Source organism: Panicum virgatum, chromosome 5N, assembly GCF_016808335.1.
Source record: "Panicum virgatum strain AP13 chromosome 5N, P.virgatum_v5, whole genome shotgun sequence".
NCBI lineage: Eukaryota > Viridiplantae > Streptophyta > Magnoliopsida > Poales > Poaceae > Panicum > Panicum virgatum.
In genome coordinates, this window is record NC_053149.1 from 24,290,581 (window position 1) to 24,318,238 (window position 27,658).

The 27,658-nt window shown below is 47.1% G+C and overlaps 1 protein-coding gene across 1 annotated transcript; it reads right to left on the reverse strand.

Moving 5' to 3' along the window:
* Positions 1-607: 607 nt before the first annotated feature.
* LOC120672487 (protein HASTY 1-like) lies at positions 608-27,453 on the reverse strand. The gene is made up of 22 exons (XM_039952907.1): positions 27,025-27,453; positions 26,490-26,591; positions 24,007-24,150; positions 23,825-23,905; positions 23,670-23,739; positions 23,436-23,506; positions 23,150-23,313; positions 22,994-23,065; positions 22,659-22,896; positions 21,863-21,925; positions 21,501-21,776; positions 20,908-21,021; positions 20,683-20,809; positions 20,438-20,607; positions 19,769-19,867; positions 6,746-6,849; positions 6,350-6,647; positions 5,940-6,172; positions 4,406-4,903; positions 3,707-4,001; positions 1,763-1,946; positions 608-1,280 (listed from the first exon to the last, which is right to left on the reverse strand). The coding sequence occupies exons 1-22, from the start codon at positions 27,139-27,141 to the stop codon at positions 1,198-1,200; spliced, it is 3,603 nt and encodes a 1,200-aa protein (XP_039808841.1). The 5' UTR covers positions 27,142-27,453; the 3' UTR covers positions 608-1,197.
* Between the last annotated feature and the right edge of the window lie 205 nt (positions 27,454-27,658).

A 27,658-nucleotide genomic window follows, 5' to 3' on the forward strand; every position in this document is an offset into this window, starting at 1 on the left:
GTTCATTTTATCAATTTTTTAGATCAATCCAATAACCCAAAAATTATCTACCTTCATCCCTAGTTATCATATCCTTTTCAAGCACGGTAGAAGAAACCTTTCGAACTTTACTTCACAGAAGAAACCACGGCTTACAAATTTACACGAAGTGACGCAGTTTATGTTGTTTGGACGACGGGACTATTGTAACTACAAATTGCTCACCACAAGTTCTTGTCCATTAATTTGTTCAAGCCTTCAGACTTTGTCCAGTAGCAAGCTGACACGACAAATAACTAGCATGCCGACACGACAAATAAACTAAGTGACGTAGTTTACGTTGTTTGTCGCTCGTGAGGCTCAAGCACCGTCGCATCCAAATAAACCAACCATAATCTTAGAAATAAAAAAATGACATGCCTACCCATAAGCTAAGAAAAAAATTACGGTCGCATGCAAAACCTACAGGTCCAGGTCCCTGTCACACTGCATGCACACACGTCGAAGTAATATCCGAAGATGATATTGCGCTCAAATTGAACTTTTCAACGTTTCTTTACGACGCTGCACTAGCAAACGCACAGATAGAAGAAAAAGAAACGGGGATTCTTTCAGTAGACAATCTGTAGTACTTGAAGTACCTCGTTATAGAATACTAGTACATGACTTCAAAACGCGATAAGAAAAAACACAGAAAGGAGAGAATGCATTGGAGGAAATATGAAGAAAATAAAACTTGTCTAGCAGATTCGATTGTTTTCAGAGAATCTAGAAACCTTCCAAAACCCCTATGAAAATCCTTGGATGCAAAGAATGCTTAATCATATCTACCGGTTCTAAACTAATCCTGTACCATAAAAAAAACTAATAACCCTTTCTGTCACAAGAACGGTGCTGCCAGATGACCTGGAAAGTTATCGCAAACTGAAGTATGTTAACTATAAACTACAGGTAATTACATATACCGCTTTCACCACCTCCCCGAAACCCACACATCGACGCACGGTTACCAAGTACAAACCGTACCATCTACAAAACAAAACCGTCTAAACCAAAGAATCGGTCAGTTGCTCATGATGGCAAGGTTATAGCCGTATATCTTAGCATGCATTCATCCTCACATAATGATGCTGCACGAATCCATCATCCGCCAGTAGTTACCACATTAGGATCCATTTCTATATTACCTTTTTTTACACGCCCAAAAACTTTAGCAAGTCATGTTGATGATAGTGTGGCCAATCCAATTTGGCCATCTTCTTCAGCAATTCCATGGTGTGCCGAAGAGCTCCTATTTCGAGCTGCAAGAAAGCAATGTATGTTAATGTGGGATATTGTAAAATTTCAAATAAGCTCCAATTATTTGATAGCATAACACTGCATTTCGAGCTATCAATCTACATGGAACAAAAAATTAGCAAGCCACAAAATTATAAGTGCAAACAAAAACTCCCTAGTCCTCGTACTACTCTCGCCCCATGTTACATGTCCTAACTTTAAGCTTTGACATTTTTTTTGAGGTAATAAGCTTTGACATTAGATGTCGGACATTGTCTAAATGCCTAAAGCAACAGGTCAAAGGGAACCGATTTTGGTTTGACACGAAAATAACCATCTTTTATGGCAAGCAACAGATAAAACTCCATAGAGGCTATGAAAAATAAATCTGGTGCGCGGAAGAAATGTAACCATGTGCATTTAGACCCCAACTTTCTGCTGGTTATATAAAGGACCTGATGGTGCAATACACAATAATGAAAATAAAAGGAAAAAAGTTGCTCACTTGTAACATTGGTAATCACATTAGTTGTCTTCTGGGCAGCAAGAGCTCTTAATTTGTTCCCTGTAGCCAGCAGAAGTAAGCTTCGCATATGTTGCTTTTGCTCTTTCGGACTAGCAGTTTTACTCAAAGAGTCATCAAACGCTAGCAAATCTTCCTGCTTGATGTGTGGGAGGGAAAGAAGAACCTACAGGCGAATCACTCAAATTTATTCCCAATGCACATAACTGACCAGGTAAAGAATTGCATCCTACTTTTCTAGAACATGAATTTCATCCTACTACTAAATAGCAATCAGTGGAGGTTGTGCTTGTAAACTATCCATTGACTCATTGGTAACGATATTTCATTTACAACAACAACAACAACAACAACAACAACATAGCCTTTTTTCCCAAGCAAGTTGGGGTAGGCTAGAGATGAAACCCGAAAGAAATAAGTTCAAGGTTCAGGCACATTGATAGCTAGTCTCCAAGCGCTCCTATCCAAAGCTATCTCTTTAGATATATTCCAATCCTTAAGGTCTCTCTTAACCGACTCATCCCACGTCAGTTTAGGTCTACCTCTACCCCTCTTTACATTGTCGACCCGCTCAAGAACCCCATTACGCACCGGCGCCTCAGGAGGCCTTCGTTGGACATGTCCAAACCATCTCAGCCGATGCTGGGTAAGTTTCTCCTCAATTGGTGCCACTCCGACCCTATCCCGAATAACTTCGTTCCGGACTCTATCCCTCCTTGTGTGCCCGCAAAACCACCGCAACATCCGCATCTCTGCTACACTCAGTTGCTGGACATGTCGCCTTTTTGTAGGCCAACATTCAGCACCGTATAGCATCGCCGGACGAATTGCTGTCCTATAGAATTTGTCTTTTAGCTTTTGTGGCACCCTCTTGTCACAAAGGATGCCAGAAGCTTGCCGCCATTTCAACCAGCCAGCTGAAATTCTATGCCTAACATCTTCATCAATATCGCCATCCTTTTGTAGCACCAATCCTAAATACCGAAAAGTATCAATACTATGCCCACACATTTGTTCACTTGCATACTTTAGTACCTCGAAACTTCACTATCAATACATACAAATGTTGACATCAGTCTGCCACAGCAAGGCCTACTAAAAAGTAGTGAGTAGCTACAACATAGCCCTTAACTACTAATATTAATGATTTTTAAAATAAGACAAAGAAAATAAGGAAAGTTAAGGGATGATAAAACTATGAAAAGTTAAAATGGTTGCAACCTATGAAACAACAATGACAAAAATGATAACACTATCCAAAGTTAAGGGAATATTGATGTGTAGACAAAAAAAGGTGGGTCACTAATAGGTCTAGAGTCTAGAGAGTTATCGCAACAATTGCTACAAATAATGTGGTCATGAACCATGCACTCAAGTCAAACTTGCTCATGTGTAACAAACCGCAGCTATTAACCTATTATAGAGTCCAACACATCAACGACCAAAGTTAAATATTAGCAGGCTTCTAAGTAACGAAAAAGAATAATAAGCACTCATTTTTCATAACAAAGGTAACAAGTGTAAATAATAAGTAGTGCAATACCACTTAGGCAATGATACGAATATCTAAAACAGTACTTAACATCGAAAATATCAATATTCATGAAAAAAAGAAATAGTTCAAAACAAGCCCACAAATAAAGTTAACATGATACACATCATCGAATGTACCCATGCCCATAGAAAGTACTGCTCCAACATGTGTACAGTTTTCTAGTTTTAAACTAGAAGGAATTAATTATAGCATTCGAAATCAACATGAAGGATTAATTATAGCACTCGAAATCAAAGTGAACCCCTTCTCAATAGCATAAACTTTCAAGGCCTAAAAGGCATAGCACAACTACTGTCGAGTTAGAGCAACTACGTTATAAGGAAATTGCCCTACATTATTATATCGTGAATTATGTGACCCACAAAAATTACCTGCCTAGGTGCAGGATCTCTATCAGACAGATAGACATATATCTCCCGACAAAGCCCAACAAGTTCGGCACTCATGATGGAATTTGATTCAACAGATAAACCCTGAATTATAGAAGAAAATAAATCCTTTGCAACAAACTGCCTCAACTCAGCCTGGTTTGAAGCAACAGCAAGGTGAATCAGTGCACCACAAAAGGGGATAACTTTAGTCACAGCATCACTATCAGTCCAACTAAACACTTCAACTGATATTCTCAATGCAGGAAGAGCTGTGCCAACATGAAGCATAAGAAATCTGTGAAAGAAAGGAAAAAAAACATCAGACTTCATTTGTTATTTTTGATCCATGCTTTAGACTTCATCCAATAAACTCAAAATTGCATGAAAATACAACAACAACAACAACAACAACAACATAGCCTCGAAATTGCATGAAAATAATAGGACTAAATTTATCCTCAAAAGTCTTTTGCAATATTAATAGTTTTTTTTAGTCACTGCTACGAGATGCTGGTAACGCTACAGCTATGAGATGCAGATACAGCAAAGGAAGTAGGTTAAATAAATGGGTCAGACTGATCAATTTATAACAGGCAACAAAATTCTTGAAGAGCTATAAAATGCCAAACATGTTAAAACAGAAATCCTTCAAATACAAGTTCTCTAAATCATGCAACGTGCTAGAAATTTTTGCATTACCCAGTGAGAGAAGTTGAAGCAAAATATTCCAGATTCTTCAAAGAATCCATCCGGTTGGAAGGTCCAAGTTGTTCCAAGGATGGAAGTCCACTATTTAAGCCTGGTGATGCTAAAGCCCAAAGCACAGAACACACTTCACGAGTCAAGTCACGTAGCAACTTCTCTTCCATGACCTCTGCCTTCAGTTCTGACCCAGAAAGATTACCAATGCTGTCTGGAACCTTAGCCCGACCCTCATGAAGAAGACTGGACCATGAATAATGAAGAGCTTGCTGACAATGGACAAACAATGGCTGCAAAAGGCTCCCTAGCCACACTTGCCATAGATCAGCAGGGCAATATTTGACAAATGGAATAATAACAAGGTGGATAAGTTGGCGCAAATGCCGAAACTCCATAACTTGTAAATTCTCCATAAGAGCAAGTGCGACAGAGGAAGCCTCTGCGCATCGAAAGAATGCTTCCCCAAGAGTAGCTGCCAATCCTAAAACATTGTACCTGTGGTATACAATTTTTGCACGTGTCAAAAAAGATTACAACAAACAGGAGAGATCGTTTTTAACTTTTGTGAACTGCAATATACGACTGATTCTGATGACTTAAAGTGTCAATCAAGTATATTTAATATTAAATTTGCAGGGTGTATAAGAATATCTCAAATTGACCAGGGTTCAGACATTTACATGACATGAATAGTAGGTTATGTTTGGTTTGAACTGCAAATAATCCCACCAAAACTTGGCCATGACCAAAACCAAGTGAAAGAAGGTTATTTGGAACTTTGGATTATAGCCAAATCATGTACAGAGTATTTGGTAAAATTGATATTGCAGAATTTGGTTTAGAAACAACTTCTGCTTCTAAATTTTGTCAAGTTACACTCTTTCCATTGATTGCTTTAAAACTTTTTCCGCCTCTACCTAACTGTGCTTCAGTAGCTTTTTTTTTGTTTGAATAATCAGTTACTTATTTATGATGTGGCTTAAACAAAGATAGTATGATGTGTGCATGACCTTCCATTGTGTTACCCAGCCAAGACTTAGTAGATAGATGGGAGTGAATCCACAATAACACTTGAAGAAGGCTTTGACCACAATGAGTTGTTTTACCACAAATTAGCAGTGAAAGGCCAAATTACCAACAAGGGGTGCTGCTCATCAGCACTGTTGACGGTTTCGGTCCTAACTGTTCGATAGTTGCAGCTGCTTAATTTTCTTCATCGCCTGCTAGATTCATTCACAGGTTTTATCTAGATGGTTTGGTGGAAACTGTATTGCTCAGCCCTACCCAACTATGCAAGGGCATTGCCAAGTTGGTAAATATCCAGATAACAGTCAAACAGTTGCAGCGATAACAATATCTCGCAAGACTAGTGAGGCTACCAACCAAACACAATCAAATCCCACTCTGACCACAGATCACCCATGTTGCTGTTAATGTTGTTAGACTAACAAGAGAAAGAAAAGTTTGCAAGGATAGATTCCATTTTCAGCGAAAGTATTCTGCAGTGGTAATAGCAGTTCATAGTTCTCACCCGCTGTCTCGGATCCCGCGCAACCAGTTTTTTATGTTGTTTTCCTTGGATTCTCCATCTCTTTGAACTTCCAGCAATCCATCAGCAGGTGCAACCTGGCCTTTGGTAAGTTTGCCTGTCTCTCCTAGAAGGCTAGCCTGCTCCGCAACAGTCATGCTTTTTGCTGCTTTGATTTCCCGTGTCTGAGACTGAGCAAACGGCTCAGCCCAGAGAGCATGTATGCATCGCAGCAGCTGAAAATCGAAAAACAGATTAAGAGAGAAAAGTTAAAACGCCAGTTATTTATCAGCATAGCTAGTGCAGAGCAAGTAACTGCAGAAAGCTTATAATAGGATTGAGTAATATCACATAATTTCCATTCTTGTAATTCTCATTATTATCTCAACTGATAATCAAACTGCCAAACATACCCTTAAGAGAGGGGGCAGAATCCATGCTAGATGTGAAGATATTGGATGCAGATAACCAGGTGCTGCTGTTGTGGTGGGTGCTTGTGGAGTTGTGGTAGACTTTTTGGTTCCACTCCTCTTGAGTGCCTTTTCAAAGAATGTAACAGTGTGATAAATTGACCACATAAATTGGCTATCAGCAAACATATTTGTCAAACCAGTAGGATCAGACAAGTATGCAGTTTGCCATTCCACTTGAGTCCACATCTTGTTTAGAGGTTCAAGTAACCAAGCAAGGACTTCCTGTTGCTGTTGAATCCTATGGAAACAAATAAAAATACAAATTATAATAGAAGCAACACCAGAAATACTTGAAGGCTGCAGGCATAAATTTAAAAAGGTTTAGTGGCCAAATACCCAGCAGAAGATGCCATCACAAGAAACGCTTCACATAGATGGTTATGTTCACCACGTAGTAAACGACCCTCTCCTTGAAGGTAAGCCATTGTATCAGCAATGTTCTGTAACAATGGAAAAGGTATTTTCAACAATCAGAGGACCTCATAAACAATGGTCAGACCAACTTTAAAGTCTGATGCATGGAAAATTAGAACAAGCCCTAAAACATAGTTGCATTCTGATTTATTCATATTAGGAAATGTATAGAACCTGACATATATAGCTTATTGTAGTTGCTATGTATAGCTGATTGATTTGTACCAGGATAGTTTCCTTGTAACACAAGCCACATTGGCTATATATATGAAGGCTCACCCCCCTGATTGGGTGTGGTGTTTCTCCCATTCTACCTTTCTTCATGGTATCAAGAGTCCGGGCCCTTCCTGGCTCCTCTCCCTTCCGCTAAACCCCCGTCGCCGCCACCAGGCCGCGACCCAACCACCATCTCGCCGAGCCCTTACCTCGGCGCCTACCCACGCCGCCGCCTCCTCTGGCCGCCGCGTCTCCCTCCCTGCTGCCGCCTTCTCTTCCAGGCCGCAGCATTTTATTTTTCCTGATCCAATCTGCTATTGACGGCCGCCGCCATGACGTCCGCCAATTCCGGATCAACCATCCTCTCGTCTGGTTCCTCCTCCTCTCCAGGGACACAGGGCGACTCCGTCGGCCCTCTGTTCGTCCACCCCTTCGCCTCTGTCAACGTGAAGCATCACGTGCCGATGACGCTGGAACTCCAGGGCAGCAATTTCGCCCGGTGGTCGGCGAGCTTCCTTGCCATGTGCGGCAAGTTCGGCGTCATCTCCCACATCGACGGCACTGCTCCACCCTCCCCCGCCGACTCCTCCTGGCAGCAGGCGGATTGCTGTGTCCGGAGTTGGATCTTCGGCTCCGTTGCCGAGGCCGTCCTCGACATGGCCACGACCGGCACCACCCAGACCACTCGTCAGCTCTAGGTCGCCATCGACGGTCTCTTCCAGGCGAACAAGGCGCAGAGGGCCATCTTCCTGAGCCACGAGTTCCACTCGATGACTCAAGGGGATTCCTCCATCGACGACTACTGCCTCCGCGTCAAGACCACCGCCAACAAGCTCCGCGACATCGGCCATCCCGTCGACGAGCCACAACTCGTCCTCAATCTCCTCCGCGGGTTGAACGAAGAGTTTGCCGGCACCGCCGACCACGTCGCTGCCACCAGCCTCACCCTCACCTACGCGCGCGACCAACTCTCCCTCAAGGAGCTGCGCCTCGCGAATGGGAAGAAGGTCGCCGCCGCCACGGCGCTCATCGCCGGCTCTGCTTCCTCCTGCGGCGGCGCTGGCTGCCGCGGTCAGCAGCAGGCGCCGCAGCAGCAGCCCCGCGGCGACGGCCAGAGGCGCAACTCCGGCAAGAAGGGCGGGCGCAAGAACGGCGGCGGATCTGGCGGAGGGTCCGGCGCGCACGGCGGCGGCTTCGGCGCTTCGCAGCGCCCATCGCCTGCTGGGCCCTGGTTCTGTATGAACCCGGGCGGCCAGTACTGGGCCGGCGCTGGTGGGCCGCCTGCTGGGCAGCCGTGGCGCCCTTCGCCAGGCCTGCTGGGTTCTGGGCCGCCACAGGCCCACGCGGCCTTCGCTCCACTTGGGCCGCAGCAGGCCCACACGGCGTTTGCTCCTCTCCAGTACTCGCCAGGCCCGTTCGCTGCTCCTCCGGCCCAAGCTTCGACATGGGATCAAGCTGGGCTGATTGCAGCCCTCCAGCAGATGTCTGTCCAAGGGTCCTCCCCCTGGGTGATGGATTCCGACGCCTCCTCCCACATGACGTCCTCGGATGGTATACTCCTCAAACGTCTGCCCACTTCCATCTCTTCAATTTTAGTAGGCAATGGTACTAGTATCCCAGTCACGTCTCACGGTCACTCCGTTCTCGCCACCACAGCGTCCACTTTTGCACTCAATAATGTTCTTGTCGTTCCCTCGATTGTTCAGAATTTACTTTCTGTTCGTCAGTTTACCCGCGACAACCACTGTTCCATTGAGTTTGACGCTTTCGGGTTTTCTGTTAAGGACATCCCGACGGGGCGCGTGATTCTTCGCTGCAATAGCGACGGGGATCTATACACCTTGCAGTCTTCCACCGCGTCTGCACTTGTCGCCGCCTCCAGCACTTTGTGGCACCAGCGCCTCGGCCACCCCGCTCCAGCAGCAGTAGCTAGATTGAATAAAAACAATTTATTATCTTGTAATAATTCAGGCCATTCGCTTTGCCATTCTTGTCAGCTTGGCAAACACGCTCGCCTGCCATTTACTTCATCTACTTCGCATACTGCTGCACCCTTTGAGCTTGTTCATTGTGATGTTTGGACGTCACCAGTATCTAGCATTTCTGGCTATTCTTATTACTTGGTGATTTTGGACGATTTTTCTCATTTCTGCTGGACATTCCCCCTCAGACGCAAGTCTGATGTCCACCAGACTATAGTTGATTTCGTTGCTTATGTTCGCACTCAGTTTGGTCTGCCCGTTAAGTGCTTTCAGGCCGACAATGGCACAGAGTTTGTCAACACTGCCACGTCAACTTTCCTGGCGGCCCATGGCACCCTGCTACGTCTCTCGTGTCCGTACACCTCCGCACAGAACGGCAAGGCTGAGCGTGTTCTTCGCACGCTCAATAACTCCGTGCGCACTCTCCTGCTTCATGCGTCCATGCCAGCATCCTACTGGGCTGAGGCACTTGCAGCCGCCTGCTATTTGCTTAATAGGCGCCCCTCGTCCTCCATTCACAGCGAGATCCCCTACACACGCCTCTACAGCGCGCCGCCTAGCTATGATCACCTGCGAGTATTTGGGTGCCTGTGCTATCCCAATCTCCAGGCGACCTCCGCACACAAGCTAGCCCCGCGCTCCGCAGCCTGTGTGTTCCTCGGGTATCCTACAGCTCATAAGGGGTACCGCTGTCTCGACTTGTCCACCAGGCGCATCATCATCTCGCGTCATGTTGTCTTCGACGAGTCACACTTCCCTTTTGCAGACGTCTCCCCTACTGCATCCCCATCGTCCCTTGATTTTTTGGCCGACGATACTGTGGATACTATGCCTTGCTCTACTAACCGTGCAGCTCGTCGTCCGCCTTCGGCGCCCGCGGTCGCTCCGTTCTCCTCGAACGTTGAGCAGCCGCCTCCCTCCTCCGAGCTTGCAGGTCCCGGCGGGCGTGGTCCAGTGCCCCCATCAGGACCTGCACTTCCGGGCGGGTCTGGCCCTGCACTTCCGACCAGACCCCCCCCAGCGCCCCCAGCACCGCCGCTGCTGGTCTACTCTCGCCGACCGCGCGCACCTGTGCCTCCTCCGCCTGTGCCTGCTCCTGTGCCTGCTGCCCCGGAATTCTCTGGACCTGTGACTCGTACACAGTCTGGTGTTATTCCGCGCGTGCAGTACAAGGGGCTGGCCGCCATCGTCCCGTCCCCGCTCCCGGCGAACTACCGCAGCGGGCTCGCTGATCCGAATTGGCGAGCTGCCATGGCTGATGAGTTTCAGGCCCTGATCGACAACGGCACCTGGCGTCTCGTTCCCCGACCGCCTGGTGCCAACGTCGTCTCCGAGAAGTGGATCTTCAAGCATAAGTACCATTCCGACGGTACTCTTGCTCGGCACAAGGCGCGCTGGGTCGTCCGAGGCTTCTCCCAGCAGCATGGCATAGACTACGACGAGACCTTCAGCCCGGTGGTCAAACCGGCAACCATCCGGGCTGTTCTCAGCATCGCCACTTCTCGTGCCTGGCCCATCCACCAGCTCGACGTGAAGAACGCCTTTCTTCACGGCCACCTCGACGAGACGGTCTACTGCCAGCAGCCGCCTGGATTCGTCGACCCCGCCGCCCCTGATCACGTCTGCCACCTGCAGAAGTCCTTGTACGGGCTCAAGCAGGCGCCGCGAGCGTGGTACCAGCGGTTCGCCTCCTTCATTCGACAACTCGGCTTCATCGCCTCGGCCTCCGACACTTCCCTCTTTGTGCTCAAAGAGGGCGCGAGCATCGCCTACTTGCTGCTCTACGTCGATGACATCATCCTCACCGCTTCGTCCTCGACGCTTCTTCAGCAGATCATGGCCAAACTCAACTCTGAGTTCGCCATGACCGACCTCGGCGACCTGCACCACTTCCTCGGCATCTCCGTCACGCGCTCGTCTGACGGCCTGTTCCTGTCCCAGCGACAGTACGCCATGGATCTTCTCCAGCGTGCCGGCATGACTGAGTGTCACTCTACGGCGACCCCTGTTGACACTCAGGCCAAGCTCTCAGGCTCGGATGGTGCCCCGCTGTCTGCCTCTGACAGCTCCGACTACAGGAGTCTCGTGGGTGCTCTTCAGTACCTCACCTTGACTCGGCCTGACCTGGCGTACGCTGTCCAGCAAGTGTGCCTCTTCATGCACGACCCTCGCGAGCCTCATCTCGCTTTGGTCAAGCGCATCCTGCGCTACGTGAAGGGCACGCTCTCCTACGGCCTCCACATCGGCACCGGCCCCGTCGACAGTCTGACTGCCTACTCCGACGCCGATTGGGCTGGCTGTCCGGACTCCCAGCGCTCGACTTCAGGCTTCTGCGTGTTCCTCGGCGACAACCTGATTTCGTGGTCTTCGAAGCGTCAGACCACGGTGTCCAGGTCCAGCGCCGAGGCCGAGTACCGTGCGGTCGCCCATGCCGTTGCTGAGTGCTGCTGGATCCGCCAGTTGCTTCAGGAGCTCCATGTTCCCCTCGCTTCCGCCACCGTTGTCTATTGTGACAACGTGAGTGCCGTCTACATGACGGCCAACCCTGTTCACCACCGGCGCACGAAGCACATCGAGATCGACATTCACTTCGTCCGCGAGAAGGTGGCGCTTGGACAGGTCCGGGTTCATGTTCCCTCCGCTCATCAGTTCGCTGACATCATGACCAAGGGCCTCCCTGTACAGCTCTTCACAGAGTTTCGGTCCAGTCTTTGCGTCCGTACTCCTCCCGTTGCGACTGCGGGCGGGTATTAGGAAATGTATAGAACCTGACATATATAGCTTATTGTAGTTGCTATGTATAGCTGATTGATTTGTACCAGGATAGTTTCCTTGTAACACAAGCCACATTGGCTATATATATGAAGGCTCACCCCCCTGATTGGGTGTGGTGTTTCTCCCATTCTACCTTTCTTCAATTCAGATCCTTTTCAACTCAAGAATGAAAGTTCACCACACCAACCAGTAACAAAAGTTTATCACATATGTTTCTTGACTAGTTTCATATACCATAGAACTGTAGCCGCAATTTGTATTTTATAGTTCAAAAGGGATGGTAATTGGATATGGCTAAAAGACTTCAATGTAACATAATCTGCATGTATTTACAATTGTTTACAAGGCCACAAAGCAAACAAAGGTAGCAAACTGGCAAGGTTCCCCAGAGGGTACCAAATCACAAACACCAACCTAATAGTATATTGAAAAATTCCAAAATTTAAATTTGAAAATGAACTGTGATTCCAGAAGAGGCGGGCCATTCTACAGACTTTCCTAGTTACCGTCCTATACTAGTAATGCCTACAGTCTCATTTTATTTATTTTGTTCCTATGTGGGACAAAACCAGAACCTGAACTCTGTTATATATTGCCCTTCAAGTCAGAGCTCATAAAAAAATTGAAAGCTGAGAATGTACATGAAAATCTGAAAAAAAAGTTAATAAGAATTTATTTAGGCTTAGTTTGGTATTGTGGTGGCTTATCATCCACAGTTTTATTTTACTACTTTTGAACACAATAACAACCCAAAGCCACTTCTTTTGGCCTGAGGGTCCCTACTGTTTCATTAAAAAAACAACTCAAAAGCAGCTATATAGCACGTTTTCAGAGCCATGATGCTGCCTTAACAGAATAAAGTTTCTATAGCAGCAAATATTCCATTATGCAGCACAGCACACATACTATTGATATAAACTTCAAGGTGAAGCACAACACGGCTGAATTAAATGGAGCCAAAAGCCATCAACGAAAGCACCTTCGAAACCATTAAGCTTCCATCTTACAACTAAATATCACGAAACACACTTTTCTCTCGTGAGTAAAAGGGTAGATCATAGTTACCAGAATCCCGCCTGAGGGCCACAAATCGTAATTCAGTTCAAGCAAACCAATTCATGGTTGGTGTGCAAACTGAATCACTCAGAAATGGTGGGTGGTACATGAGGCCTAGATGCACCCAAACGGGCTAAGGAGATCGGACATCTCCAAGGCTGAGGCATGAGTTGTTGGGGGCACCACCATGCATGCGAAAGTCAATGAAGGGATGATGCAGGGAGGGATTCGGCTGGCATCAGAATGGCAAAGCAGTCTGCTGTCCTAGGCAAAACAAGTTAACAGAGAGACAAGGGTGACACAGGCTATCCAGTTTGCTAGTAACTGGTGAAAGATGGTGGCTGTCAGTGAGGAATGCCAGACGCAGAGCTGCGTTTGTGGAAGTAAAAGTAGAACAAGGAGAGAGACAGGTAGCAAAAATCTTAACGGGCGCGCGAGCGCTACCAGCCGGTTGCAGCGAACTGACACATGTGCTTGTACGTGGCTTAGTCGGACAACCTTTTATATATTCGTTCGAGGAGTCGATTACTTCACCCCTGTCCTTAGATGCACGAGCTTCACCCCTCTCGCCAATCGTCTCGACTTCGAGCTGTCTCCAATCTCCTTCTCTCCACACAAAAATAAATTAGTAGCACAACTACTTATCCAGTGCTGAGGTGCTGCAGCAACGCCAGAGGAGGAAGAGGAGATTTTATTAGAGCTGTTAGGATTTTGGTGGTTGGGATTTGGAGTGTTCATAGCTGTAATGTCCAACGATAGAGAATGGCCGTAGGCGATGTCAGGCTGCAGTAGGAGGGGGGCAAGGTGAGGTCCGCGCCCTTCCGCAAATCCATATATGAAGTAATTTTGTATACATAGTTCTTGATTATTTAATCAATTTGAGACACAAGGTGTTATCGACCTAGTTTATTTTTATTTTTAAAAAAATCCAGTTTATTTTATGGGTTTATGCATAGGGTTTGCTCAAATTCATGCGATTCTTTTCCACAAGCAGCTAAAATCAAGAGGTTTGTATTCCCGAGTACAAAGTTTCTTGTATTCCCAGTATAAAGTTTTCTGCACATGATTTCAGAGATTTTGTATTCCCAATTTAATGTTTCTTGTGCATTACTTGAAAGCTAGAGATGCACTACCTTTTTAGGTATGTGATCTCAAATCTATCTAGTTTTGGATACAAAGATTTCAACTACAAGCACAAAGATTTCTGTACATGATGTCAAAGATAGATATGTAAAAAGTAATGTATATATGATTTGAAAGTTTTTGAATTCCAAGTACAAAGGTTCTGATATCTAACTTGAACAATATAGATGTAATCATGTAGGATGCTTTTTAAATATATGGTTTGACAATTTTTTTTTAATTCCAAGTGCAAGGATTTTAATATATGACTTGAAAGTTGAGTTGTATAAAGTTTTTGATATATGTTTTGAAAGTTCTTCAATTCGGGAATAAAAGTTTCAGATATTTGGCTTAAAAGTTAGAGATGTGAGAAGTTTCCAATGCTTAATTCAATAGTTTTGAATTCTAGGTGCAAACATTTTCACGTATCACTTGAAAGTAATCCCCCACCTATTTTATCTCCCAGACCGTCCCAAAACAGATGGGGAAAAAAACACGCTATAAACAATTTGTGTCGAAGTGTTAAGAGAAGCTAGACAGGAAAAACAAGAATTGAAGCGTTGCAAATTTTGTAGACAGGGAAACAGGAACACCAGCTGTGCCTAGGCATGTGCGGCCGACTGATTTGTTGCCAAGTAATGACGGGAATAATCACTGTATTCCTCCAACCCTAGATGGGTGGGTATATATAGAACCTATACATGGGCCTCTAGGTGGGCCTCTATACACATGGGCTCAATATACTCCAACACCACCCCCCCCCCAGTCTGAACTACCGGCGCAGCGGTGTTCAAGACTGGACAACATGAAAGCTAACACCCCACGCAGTCTGAACAACCGACGCAGCGGTGTTCAAGACTGGACAAGATGAGAGTACAAATAGAGTACAAAGGGCAAATACCCCCCGTAACCACAACTAGCCACCGGCTACGTTGAGGCTGGATCGAAACTCCGAGAAGGTCGAGGAGGGCAGCCCATTGGTGAAGATGTCAGCAAACTGGGAGGTAGTCGGGACATGGAGTACCCGAACATCGCCGATTGCGACTCTGTCGCGCACGAAGTGTAGGTCGATCTCCACGTGCTTCGTCCGCTGATGTTGGACGGGGTTGGTGGAGAGATACACGGCGCTGACGTTGTCGCAGTAGACGAGTGTACTCTTGGCGAGCGGGCTGTGGAGCTCCGCCAAGAGCTGTCGTAGCCAGGACGCCTCCGCCACGCCGTTAGCGACAGCCCGGTACTCCGCCTCGGCACTGGAGCGGGAGACAACCGGCTACCGCTTGGACGACCAGGAGACCAGGTTGCCGCCCAGGAAGACGGCGTAGCCGGAGGTGGAGCGACGAGTGTCCGGGCAGCCAGCCCAGTCAGCGTCGGTGTAGACCACCAGCTCAGCAAAGGACGAGCGGTGAAGTACCAGGCCAAGGTCCACAGTGCCACGGACGTATCGGAGGAGACGCTTCAGCGCAGCAAGGTGTGACTCCCGGGGATCATGCATATGGAGACGGACCTGCTGAACAGCGTAGGTGAGGTCCGGCCTGGTGAAGGTGAGGTACTGCAAAGCGCCGGCCAGACTCCGGTAGACAGTAGGATCAGCCACCGGATCACCCAGATCAGCAGACAGCTTCGCCTGAGTGTCGACGGGAGTGGAGCAAGCCTTGCAATCAGTCATCCCAGCCCGCTCCAGAATATCGAGGGCGTACTGCCGCTGGTGAAGGAGAAGACCAGACGGGCGAGGCTCAACAGTGACGCCCAAGAAGTGGAGCTGACCGAGATCCTTCATAGCGAACTCCTGCTGCAGAGAGGAGATGACACTCTGAAGCAACTGCTGACTGGAAGCTGAGAGCACAATGTCATCGACATATAGCAGCAGATATGCAGTCTCATCCCCACGGCGGTAGATGAAGAGAGACGCGTCAGACTTGGCCTCGGTGAACCCCAGTGTCAGCAAGAACGTGGCGAACCGAGAGTACCAAGCCCGTGGAGCCTGCTTCAGTCCATAGAGAGACTTGTTTAGCCGGCAGACCATATCCAGACGACACGAGTCCACAAATCCCGCAGGCTGAGAGCAGTAAACAGTCTCTGACAAGGTGCCGTGAAGAAACGCATTCTTCACGTCCAGCTGGTGCACAGGCCAAGTGCGCGAGAGCGCAAGCGAGAGGACCGTGCGCACCGTAGCGGGCTTCACGACCGGGCTGAAAGTCTCATCATAGTCCACACCAGGCCGCTGAGTGAACCCCCGGAGAACCCAGCGAGCCTTGTAGCGCTCCAGTGTGCCGTCAGCCCGACGCTTATGCGTCCAGATCCACTTGCCAGTCACCACATTGCAACCAGACGGACGCGGCACGAGGTCCCACGTCTGGTTGGCAAGAAGAGCTGCGTACTCCTCTTCCATCGCGCGACGCCAGTGAGGATCCGCCAAGGCGTCGCGGACGGAGGAGGGTACCGGAGAGACCCGCGGCTCTCCCTCGGAGGCGGAGAGAGTCGCGGCCTGGGATGCCATCCGCCGAGTCACCATGGGATGGATATGCCGAGGATCCCAATGGATGACCGGCGGGTGGTACACCTCCGGCTCGGCTCGAGAGGGAGCCGGAGGAGGCGGCGGCGGCGACGGCTCCGGTGTCGGCGTCGCAGGAGCCTCCGGAGCAGGAGGCGGCGCCGGTGTCGACGCCGAACGACGCCGGTACACCTGCACCGACTCAGCGTACCGCTGCGGCGCCGGGTTCGGTGCCGAGCGACGCCGGTACACCTGCACCGGCTGAGCATACCGCTCAGGTGCAGGGGAAGGCACCGGGGCCGCGCGTGGCGCAGCGGGAGACACCGGGTCCGTGCGCGGCACGACCGGAGGTCCGGGGCCGCGCGTGGCGCGACCGCGGGCACCGGGGCCGCGCTCGGTGCAGCAGGGATCACCGGAAGCGGTGCTGGGGCGCCGGGAAAACCTGCAGGAAAAGGACAGACAGGTAATGGTGGTTGTACCACCGGGTCAGTCGGAAACAGAGACGCCAGCTCGGGATCAGAAGAAGGTGTGGAGTAGGGGAAATCCAACTCGTCGAAGACGTGTCGGGAGATCAAAACACGGCGAGAGGTGAGGTCAAAGCATCGGTACCCCTTGTGGTCAGGGGAGTACCCGAGGAACACACGACGAGTCGAGCGTGGCGCCGGCTTGTGAGAAGCGGTGGCGGAGGTGTTAGGGTAACGCACACCCGAAGGCCCGAAGGTGGTCGTAGCGAGGAGGGGTACCGAAAAGAGCGTGGTGTGGAGTGGGAGCACACAACGAGTCGAGCGTGGCGCCGGCTTGTGAGAAGCGGTGGCAGAGGTGTTAGGGTAACACGCACACCCGAAGACCCGAAGGTGATCGTAGCGAGGAGGGGTACCGAAAAGAGCGTGGTGTGGAGTGGGAGCAGGAGAAGCAGTGGACGGAAGGCGGTTGAGCAGGTAGGTGGCGGTGTGGAGGCTCTCAGCCCAGAAGCGCGGGGGGAGAGAAGCCTGGATCAGAAGGGTGAGCACGACGTCGTTCGTCGTGCGAATCATCCGCTCAGCCTTGCCGTTCTGAGGAGAGGTATACGGACAAGACATACGCAGCTGAACACCCCGAGACAGGAAGAAAGACCGGGAGGTGGAGTTATCGAACTCCCGCCCGTTGTCACACTGGACGGCCTTAACGGTGAGGCCGAACTGAGTGAACACCCAGGCAAAGAAGTGGAGGAGGGTGGGGAAGGTCTCAGACTTGCGCGCAAAGGGAAAGTCCAAGAGTAATGAGAAAAATCATCAACAATGACCAGATAATATCTATAGCCAGACATGCTGAGTACAGGAGATGTCCACAAGTCACAGTGAATGAGATGAAAAGCATGCGCAGCATGCGGAGAAGAAAAAGAAAACGGAAGTCTAACATGACGACCTAACTGGCACGCATGACAGAGGTGCTCAGCAGGAGCCCTAGTACATGGAACATCGGTACAACGGCGGAGCTGAGCCAAAACATCGCGGCCGGGGTGACCAAGCCGGCGGTGACAGGTGGTGGAAGAAGGCGTCACGGCAAAAGCAGAAGACGAAGAAGCCGAAGGCGAGGCAGCGGAAGCAGGAATGCGAAGAGTGTAAAGAGGCCCCGGGCTGTCACATCGGAGGAGCGGACGCCGGGAACCCGCTCCTGGGCCGCCGAAGCCTCCGACTTGGCGGCGCGGAGGGCGGCGGCGGAGAGCGGCGCATCCGCAGGCGACATTCCGAGCCCGGTCCACGCGGCATCAGGCGCGGCGTCGGCGGCGGGCTGCTTGCCCGCGGCGACAGCAGCGCGGTGGGCCACGGCGACGGCGGCGGGATCCTGCAGCACCTGCGCCGCGGCCTGCAGGGCGGTCGGATCGACGCCCGCGGCCTGCAGCAGCTGCGCCGCGGCCCGCAGGACGGCCGGATCGACGGCGGCGGCGCGCTGGGCAGCAGCGCGGGCGCTCTGGGCGTCGGCCACAGCTGCATTAGCGTCGGCCGTGGACCGCGGTTGCACTTGCAGCGCCTGCTGCAGGGGAGGCGGCAGCTGAGCGGCGGCGCTCGGTGCCTGCTGCAGGGGAGGCTGCAGCTGGGCGGCGCTCCCCCCGCGCCCGCAGGCCCCCCGCGCCTGCACCCCCGGCGGCTGCGGTGGCAGCACCTTCGGGATCCGCGGCGGCGCCATCCTGTGGTGGCTGGGAGGAGACCAGGGCGGCGGACGGCGGCTGGGAGGAGACCAGGGCGGCGGACGGCGGCTGGGAGGAGACCAGGGCGGCGGCCGGCGGCTGGGAGGAGACCAGGGCGGCGGCCGGCCGGGGCCCGGTACCCGCGCCCGCGCCAGCCGCTGCAGCGGCGGCGACGGGCTGCAGGGCGGCCACGGGCCGGATCTGCGGCCAGGAGGCCGCGGCGCCCCAGGCAGAGGATGCGGCGGCGCCAGCAGAGCTCAGCGCCTGCTGCGCGGCAGCAGAGGAAGATGAGGGGAGGGGAGGGAAGGAGGAAGGGGAGAAGGGGGACGGCACCGGGAGGGGCGGTGCCGGCGGCCGGCCATGGCTGCCGGCAGCGGCGGCGGATGGGTAGGAGAAGAGGAAAAGAAACTAGTCTGATACCATAATGACGGGAATAATCACTGTATTCCTCCAACCCTAGATGGGTGGGTATATACAGAACCTATACATGGGCCTCTAGGTGGGCCTGTATACACATGGGCTCAATATACTCCAACACCAAGTAGTAGTTAGCTAATTGCTGCGCTCATGCGCCACTAGTAGTCCGCAACACGTGTTTGTCGCCAACTCATCCCAGCGCACAATCGCCAAGAAGCTGCCCTGGTCAAGTAGGGGTGGCTGCAGGTTTGGCCCTGGAGTTGGACTGGAGGGGGATTAGAGCAGAACAAGAAAGATATTATCCAGCAAATGGCAGGTTGGTGTGGGTTTGTGATGATTAAGTGACAGACTGGGCCTATTAACTAATGTGATACCTATTTCTTTCCATTTCCCATTCCTTCTTCATTAGCAATATTATTCCAATCATAAAACTGAAAACCATTCACAAACCCAATTCCTGATTCACAAACCAATGCGCTATAGCCTAGCGGACCTAACTTCTAAAAAGTAGCAAATCCCGAACCCATCCATGAATCCAACGAACCATGATTCTGGTAACTATGGGATAAACAGGGAAATGAATGTGAAAACAACTGCACTAGAAACTTGAAGATGGTACTGTAAATGGTCTCTGCCACAGAATACCAAGATGTGTCATAAAGCAACTCCATGTAGAATAATAAAATGATAGTGGCAATCAATTATGAGTTGAGCCTGACCTTCATGTGAGGCAGAAGAGCTTTATCAGCAGCTCTCGATATACGAATGAATGATGAACATATCTGCAACCTTGCTAAGCGAGAATTGTTTGATGGATCCTGCAGATACAGCCATACAGTAAACAGTAGGAAGAGAAATGTAAACACAAAACTTGTGCAATGACATGGCAACCAAATAATTCAGATTTAGCAAACAGAATAAAAAAGGCATGGAATGAGTGGACATCAAAAGATTTGTCCAGCTTAAAGTGGCATCAGCTTTTTGTTTCTGCAGTTGTTAAGAATGCTCATGTTGAGCCCTAGGAAACTGATGAACAATGGTGAATGTAGTGATGTTTGGTTACCTCCACAGCTGCCCCTTCTTTACATATATATACAAAACATGCCACATGGTTCGCGGCAATGTTTTTCAGACTTGCTACAATGGAGACCATACTCCAACTCCAACTACTACTACATACTATGTCATTCAACCATCACAATTGATTGGCATGGCAGGTTCAATAGACAGGTATTCATTCACAAAAGAAACTATCAAGCACAAGACTCACAGCAACAGCAACACAACTCATGGAATCGAATCAGATGAAGGATATCAGTCCCCTGCCTTACTGCTTCACATGGAATCAGAGTACTATGGTATTTACTGAAGTAAAAAGATAAATGTACCTGAAATGTGATGGGGAGAGACGTCAACAGTTCAAAAAGCTTATTAACAACACTGGCAACTGCATCTGGATAATGTCTCAAGAAAGGACCCAAAGCATCCAGATAATGACCATGAATAACCGCAAGGTTAGGTTCTGTCCACTTTAAAGAAAGAAGCTGCTGAAGTAAGCCTGGTGAAAGTAGACGGGAACTTAGCACTGAAGACCCCAATAGTTAGTCCAAAATAAAGTTAGGTTGGGTGAAACCTTCAAAAATTTTGTGCAGTTGGGATTTCATCTCCACATCAGTCTTTCCATAATCAACTGAGCCATCAAATATAGCACTGACAACTGCTTCAAGCCCCAGCTGAGCCCCTTCCATTGCATCAAGATCCTGGAACCAAAATTCAATGTGCAGAGGTGACCTTCTTTGACCAAAATGGAAAGATAAATCATTAAGTTGATGTGATAAACATATGCAGCTAATCGAACCTGGGGGGATTTAGTTGCTTGATTAGCATCTCCAAAAACAACATTTATTCTCTGGACAATGCTTGCTGCAGCAATCACAGGTCTTTGTGAAGCAGTGATTTTAATGAGATCCAACTGCAGGAAGAATCAAAAAATAATTGGTAAGTAGTAAATGCATAACAGCTAACTGTATTGTAAACAAGAGGCCAGATAATTCTACCATTGGTCCTAAAGAGGTTCTGTAAATAGCCTTCTAATTTACTCATAGTTAATACCTATATACCCTCCTAATTGTATACTACAAAAAAAAGTTTCACCTCTATGACAAATCACACAATCAAATTGAAAACTTGCAAGGAAGGAGAACGTAGTAGGCAACTACATGTTGTTCACAGCAAGGTAAAGAATCACCAATTGAAGGACACAGATATGTACTATAGATAACTAGCCACGCTCCTATTATTGCTTTAGCTTCACATCATAAAACCAAACTCCAAGACACTGGAGATGACAAGGAAAGACAAGGGTAACCACAAATAATGTTTGAAGATTAACAAGGACCAAGGGCAACTAATTTGTATAGAAGTCATGACTCATGAGAAAATAACACATACCAATTTGGTGCGGTAGTTGCAGAAGTCACTTTTCCCCTCAAGCTCTTCGCTCCATAGTTCTAACAACCCGGAAGATGCAGTTCCACTGTTCTTGAGCATTCTTTTGAAAGAAACATCCAAAATTGTACTGTATATTTCATCGGTAACAAATACGGACACCCCTTTCTTCTCCTTTTCTGTTGATAAATCACCAGTCGATGCAGAAATACCAGCAGTTGAATTGTCACCAGAAACACGTGCGACAGACTTAGCTTTTGATGGTTCTCTCAATACCACCTAGGCAAAGTTTAGGTTAAATTCCCTCAAGTTACAAAATATATGGCATGCATTTCAACTATGAAAACAAAAGGGAAGGAGTATACCAGCCAAAATAATAAAGACTGGAAATGAAGCGTGATCTTGTAATGTTGGTAATACTCCAGCATCTGCAAAGAATAGTAAAAAGTAAGGGACCACATGCTAACACATGGAAATCATCATGTTAGTGAAATTTTAAGACTTGCATGAATTTCGATAAGCATATCCAACTACTCATGCAGTGATATTACACAGGTTAATGGGTATTGCCCGCATGCAAGTGACATAGAACATCACCACATTGGTAACCAGTAAGTACACTTACAGACGAGCCAGGGAACAAATATTCAGTGATAACAGGACTTCGCAGAGGTCCTGACATAACCAACCAGAAAGTTTCATCTGATTTGATTTTGATATAATCAACCAGAGAGTTACACACGCAAATACAGCTGTTCAGGTGGCTGCTAAGCACGTGTCACGGAGTGGGTTGAATCCCAAATCAGCTCCACTTATTTTTACAATTCCACATAAAAGAAGGAAAAAAACAAGGATGGAACATGTGGAATCAAAACTAACACCACCACATAGATTATATGATCTTGCAACTACAGCAGTAGCACTTTCATGTCAAACTCAGCTTTTTAGGCTATCTTTATTCTGATGTTTTAATTTTGAAATTCACATTCAAACAAAAAGAAATAGGCAGTCTTTCACAAAATTTCAACAACCCCGGAGATATTTCTTTTGAGTCCCTTGATGCCAACTAGCCCTAGAACAAATAAGGGAAGATGCTGTACGGTAGTACAAGCAATTATTTACTTTTCAAAACGTATGAGAAGTGTATTTGGAAATGCTCACTTGTTTTAAGAACTGGAAAGTTCTAGCTCCATCAGCTAGTATGCATTGCATATTAGAAGATCCCAGAGCAACCATTGTCTCACAAACACACGTTGCAAACTCGTACTCGCTTTCGTCAATAGAACTGGGCTGCATGCCAGATCTGGTCAAAAATTGTTGTGAAATGTTCATCAACACCTGGAAGATGTTGCAGATTGCAGCATCATACTCAGCAACTGCCACATCCACAGGTCTTTTTCTGAGACAGAGCACCACACAAACCAAGAACATATCAGAAAAGGGTAAGGCTACCAGTGAATTGAACTTTTAGTGAAGTACTTAAAGTCTCTTTGTACCTCTGACATATTACTTTAAAAAACTCACAAGCATGGAGGCGAAAATCACTGTAAGATAGCAAGGACCCACATCTGCAAAATGAACAAAACAACTTATGAGACAAGTGACTGAATCCCATCAAAAACTTGGGATATCAGATACTCTAGTAAACATACCCGTGAATTAAACCATGTTTGGCAAGATCTGTCACAGGAGCCCATTCAGCATATGCATTGACAGCATTAAGAACTGATGTCACTGTCCCTGCATGTTGTTTAGCCAAGTCTATTTGCTGCTTTGAGTGCTCACTTAAAGCAGCGACAAAATGTTTCTCAAGTAGCTACAAAATGAGACATTACACAACACTCAAGTTAGTATGTCTTGGGATATTATGAAATTAGGCAAACCGACAGAACTATTCGGTGTCTTTTGGACATAGTAAAGGCGTAAAGACAAACTTACGGAATACAAAAGTGGCAGGATTTGTGGCAGGGATTCAGTAAGGCCGCGTAACAGAGATCTCCGTCTATCACCTATTGGTCACAACAAATACTTAACATAACACTTTGCAGAAGAGAAAAAAAAAAGGTTTTCTGTTCTTCTAATTTTATTTTATCGTTCAAACTTGGAATCATTGCAGTTGGAAGGAAGTCTTGGACATAGATAAGAAATTAAAACAAAAGGAAGGATAGATACCCTCCAAATCCTCATTATGAACAGTGATATCCTCTGGAAGCCACCTTAGAATCATGGCAACTAACTCAGCCTAACACAAAAGGATTCCAAAATGCAATTCAACCAGTAAGATGATAGAACAGATTTAAATCTGCAAGGCTGATGGGAAACATTACCTCGATTGGACCACTGTTAGAGAGAGAAACAATAGATGGGAGTAAGGTATTCCACAAAGCAACTCCCTCCCTTCTAACTACCTACAAAGAGAAGATATATGCTAAGGAAAAGGATTTGAAGTACAGGCTTGCATCTAATTGGCTTCAACAGAACGAGAAACAATAAAGATAAGGTGATAAACCTCTGCTACTAAAGCAGCTGTTTGACTCTTCAAGGCCCACATCTCATGAGGGCCAACAACATCTGATATCAAATTAATGGTCAAATTAGCAAATTCATTCCGCTCTGCAGCACTGAGCTCCTCCCACCTCAATCTCACAAGGTGCTGCAAAGATAGTAAGAAATCATCAATTCTTCCAGGACAGAGAGTCATGGATGCCAATATAGCTCCACTTCTATAAAAAATTGTACGATATGTTCATGATTAGTACAGCTAAGGGATATGTTTAGTAACAGCAATTAGGCCCGTGATATTGTGGATGGCAGAATGTTGACGTGCTAAGCAGCTGTGTATCCAGCACATAAGCGTAGGAGTGATGCGGATGTTGCAACGGGTTTGTGGTTAAACTAGGAACGATCAAGTTTAAATTAAATCAACAATATACGTGATAAGAGTAGAGGTGGCAACAAGTGAAACATCGGTTGGGATATTTTGGACATATCCAAGAGAGGAAATGGTTGGCCAAGCCCTGACATGGGAGGAAGCAGTAGAGAGACTTAGAGAAAGATTGGAAGTTGGAATATACCGAAAGAGTGAGCAGTGAGTAGGAGTGCACAGAAAACAGCAATCCACATACCCAACATATCACCTAGACTGTCAGTTCCCCATTTACCATCATTATTACTTTATTACTATTGCTATTACTAATACCTCTTTTTTTCCTTTTCTTTACCCCTACTAATTTTTTTCCTTTTCTGGTTGCTCATGTTGGGCTCTTTATTTCCCTTTTATCCCTGCTAATTTATTTATTTTCCCTTTTTGTACATTTCGGGTTTCATCTCTGTTATTTATTTTCCTTTTGACTTTACCACCAGATTTGGAAATAAAATTGTTGTTGCGGCTGCTTTTGGTTTTTTCTCCAATGGTCCTCTGTTATTTTTCCCACACTCCACTACTGCATTCCAAATACATCTGATATTTTGTCAGGTGCAATGGTGCATGCAGTGAATGAAGCAAAAAAGAAAATTGCTGCCTATTCCTGTTGTAACCCAGTTAATTAGAGTTAAGCTGATCTGAATTCCAGTTTGTCAAGTCTATAGGTGCAAAAGTTGTAATCCAAGTGATAGACAAAGGTAAGCTACAGTGAGTACAGTAACTTAGGCAAACAACAATGACGTATGGAAGGAGTACAATATGATGATAGCTACAATATTGAAAATATATTTTCCTAAAAAACTACAATAATCAATGTAAAATGAGAACAAAGATCATATTAATCAATGTAATGAACACGATTACTGTAGTGATCAACATTAAATGACCATAATCATCATTTAGCGCTATGATTCAACTGTAGCGAGGTAATAATTAGCAAGGTAAGTAAGAAGTTATGGTTGCCAAATAAGTAGCACAATAGCAATATCAAGCATTTGCAGTACACCATCAGATATATGCCATTGGAAACTATTGGGAGATAATAGAATATGTTATCTGTAACAGTGAAAGCTAATAATAGCTATGCCCTTGCATATTACAGAAATTTCCAGGATTCCAGTATACATAAGGTCATTTGAGGCTAAACATGTCGTTATACAGTTTTTGGAAACTTTTTTGCATCTTCCTGATTTTTTTTATTCTCACTTCATACAAGATAACTCATCAAAAAGCAGCCAAACAAGATCAAAGCACAGTGCCATGCTCTGTTCCTCTAACACCAACTATATTATCACTTGGAAAGAAATGCATGATAAGGTGTAGCAATTTACTAGAAGCAACAGAAGTTCCTCAAATTTCTTAGGAAAAAGTTCAATTTACTCCCTTCAAGTATAGCCAAAGTCTAAATAACCCCCTAAACTATACCTTGGTCTAATTTACCCCCTAAACTATGCCATTAGTTCATTTTACACCATAATACAACTTGTCTTTTTTGTTTCTCCATAAACAAGTTGAATTTTAATTTCAATTTTTGCAGGGTGGTAGTGGACATAACAATGCATATTTAAAAAAATTCTTATAATTTTTTCATCATTATTTTTATTATAATTTTGAACTCCAATGATTAATGTATTATTAAATATCCTAACTATCAAAATAATAATATAAATTATGATATGTTTTTTCTATCATGTGTTATGATGTGTACTATCATCTTGTAAAATTTCAACTTAAAACTCCATGTATGCGTGAAGAAATAAAAAGGAAAAATTGTATTAGGGGATAATTTGAACCAAAGAGCATAGTTTGAGGGGTAAAATGAACCAAACGATAGTTTAGGGGATTATCCAGACTTTGGCTATAGTTGAGGGGAATAATTCAGACTTTTTCCAATTTGCTATAGCTCATGGAGCTTTGTGAAATTTAGAATGGACTTCAACGGAAATAAGTGCACCTAAGCTAACACAGCAGCGAAGAACAACTGGAGAGTTCAAAAATTAGATGCTACTACTTGCTAAAGCAATCAGCACAATACCGTTCGATAAAATCACAACAGAGGTAAGGTTCACCTGCAACATCTTGAACCCGTGCAAGCGGATCTCTGATGCCTGATCCTTCTGTACCAAGAGAAATGATGTGCTTGCCAATGCTCGGACGTCTCCGCTCTTAACCTGCAATTAGCAAGCTTTGTCAGCATACCATCCACATTATTGCATTTTGGAGAAATGGGGCATATGGGATTTTCTTATAGACCAGGCACAAACATAATGGCAACGAACTTTTCTAGTTGGAGCGTCATTTGCCATTAGACAATGAATCCAGTGCTGAACGAAACACAGAAATAATCATGTAGCAGAACAAAATGCGCTGTAGTGCCACAACCACTTTAACATTTAGCGTATCAAACCACAAAGCCCATGAAACAACAGTTCACGGATTAGGCAAAAATCCAGCCACGACAAAGCCGGCATCAACCAACCAAGCGCTCGGCACAGCACCGCAGTACCACACGCGAGAGCAAACCAAAAGCAGACAAGGGGGGACGAGGCCCAAAGGGGATGAGGAAGGTGACGGTCGGGGAACGGAGGAGCACCGAGCACGGACCGATTCGAGGTACGCGAAGGCGGCGGCGCGGGCGTCGGGGGCGGAGCGCCAGTCCATCACGGCGGAGATCGCAGCCGCCGCCGAGGCAGCCGCCGCAGCGGCGGGGTCGGCCGCCATCTTCGGGCAAATACTATTTGCGACGGCCGTGGGAGAGCTAGGAGGACGATGCTGCTGCTAGGGTTCAGCGTGGGGCATTGGCGCGCGCGGCGGAGCCGGCGGGGTGGCTAGGGTTTGGGAGGCGTCGCCGGCGGCGGAGATGGATTCCTCCGCTGGATTGCGCGGGTTTAAGGCGGAGAGTAGTGGGGGACTGGGTGAAGAAACGTGAGACGAAGGCGGCGGACTCGAGTCGAGGGGAGGGGAGTAGGCCTGTAGGGGGCACGGCAAGAAAGGGAAGCGCAGGCGAAAATGGGAAGAATGGGTCGGTGATATGTCGTGGCGGGCGGCGGATGTTATTCCTTGCTATATACCCGTGTCTTCCTTTATTTATGTTTAGCTTATCATTACATCTAACATAATTAAAATTAGAATAATACTTCTACATTCCAAATTATAATTTGTTTGATATTTTTAACTCTAAACTCGACCACTCATTTTCTTCAAATACGATAACAGATAACAATAGGTGGTGACAGTC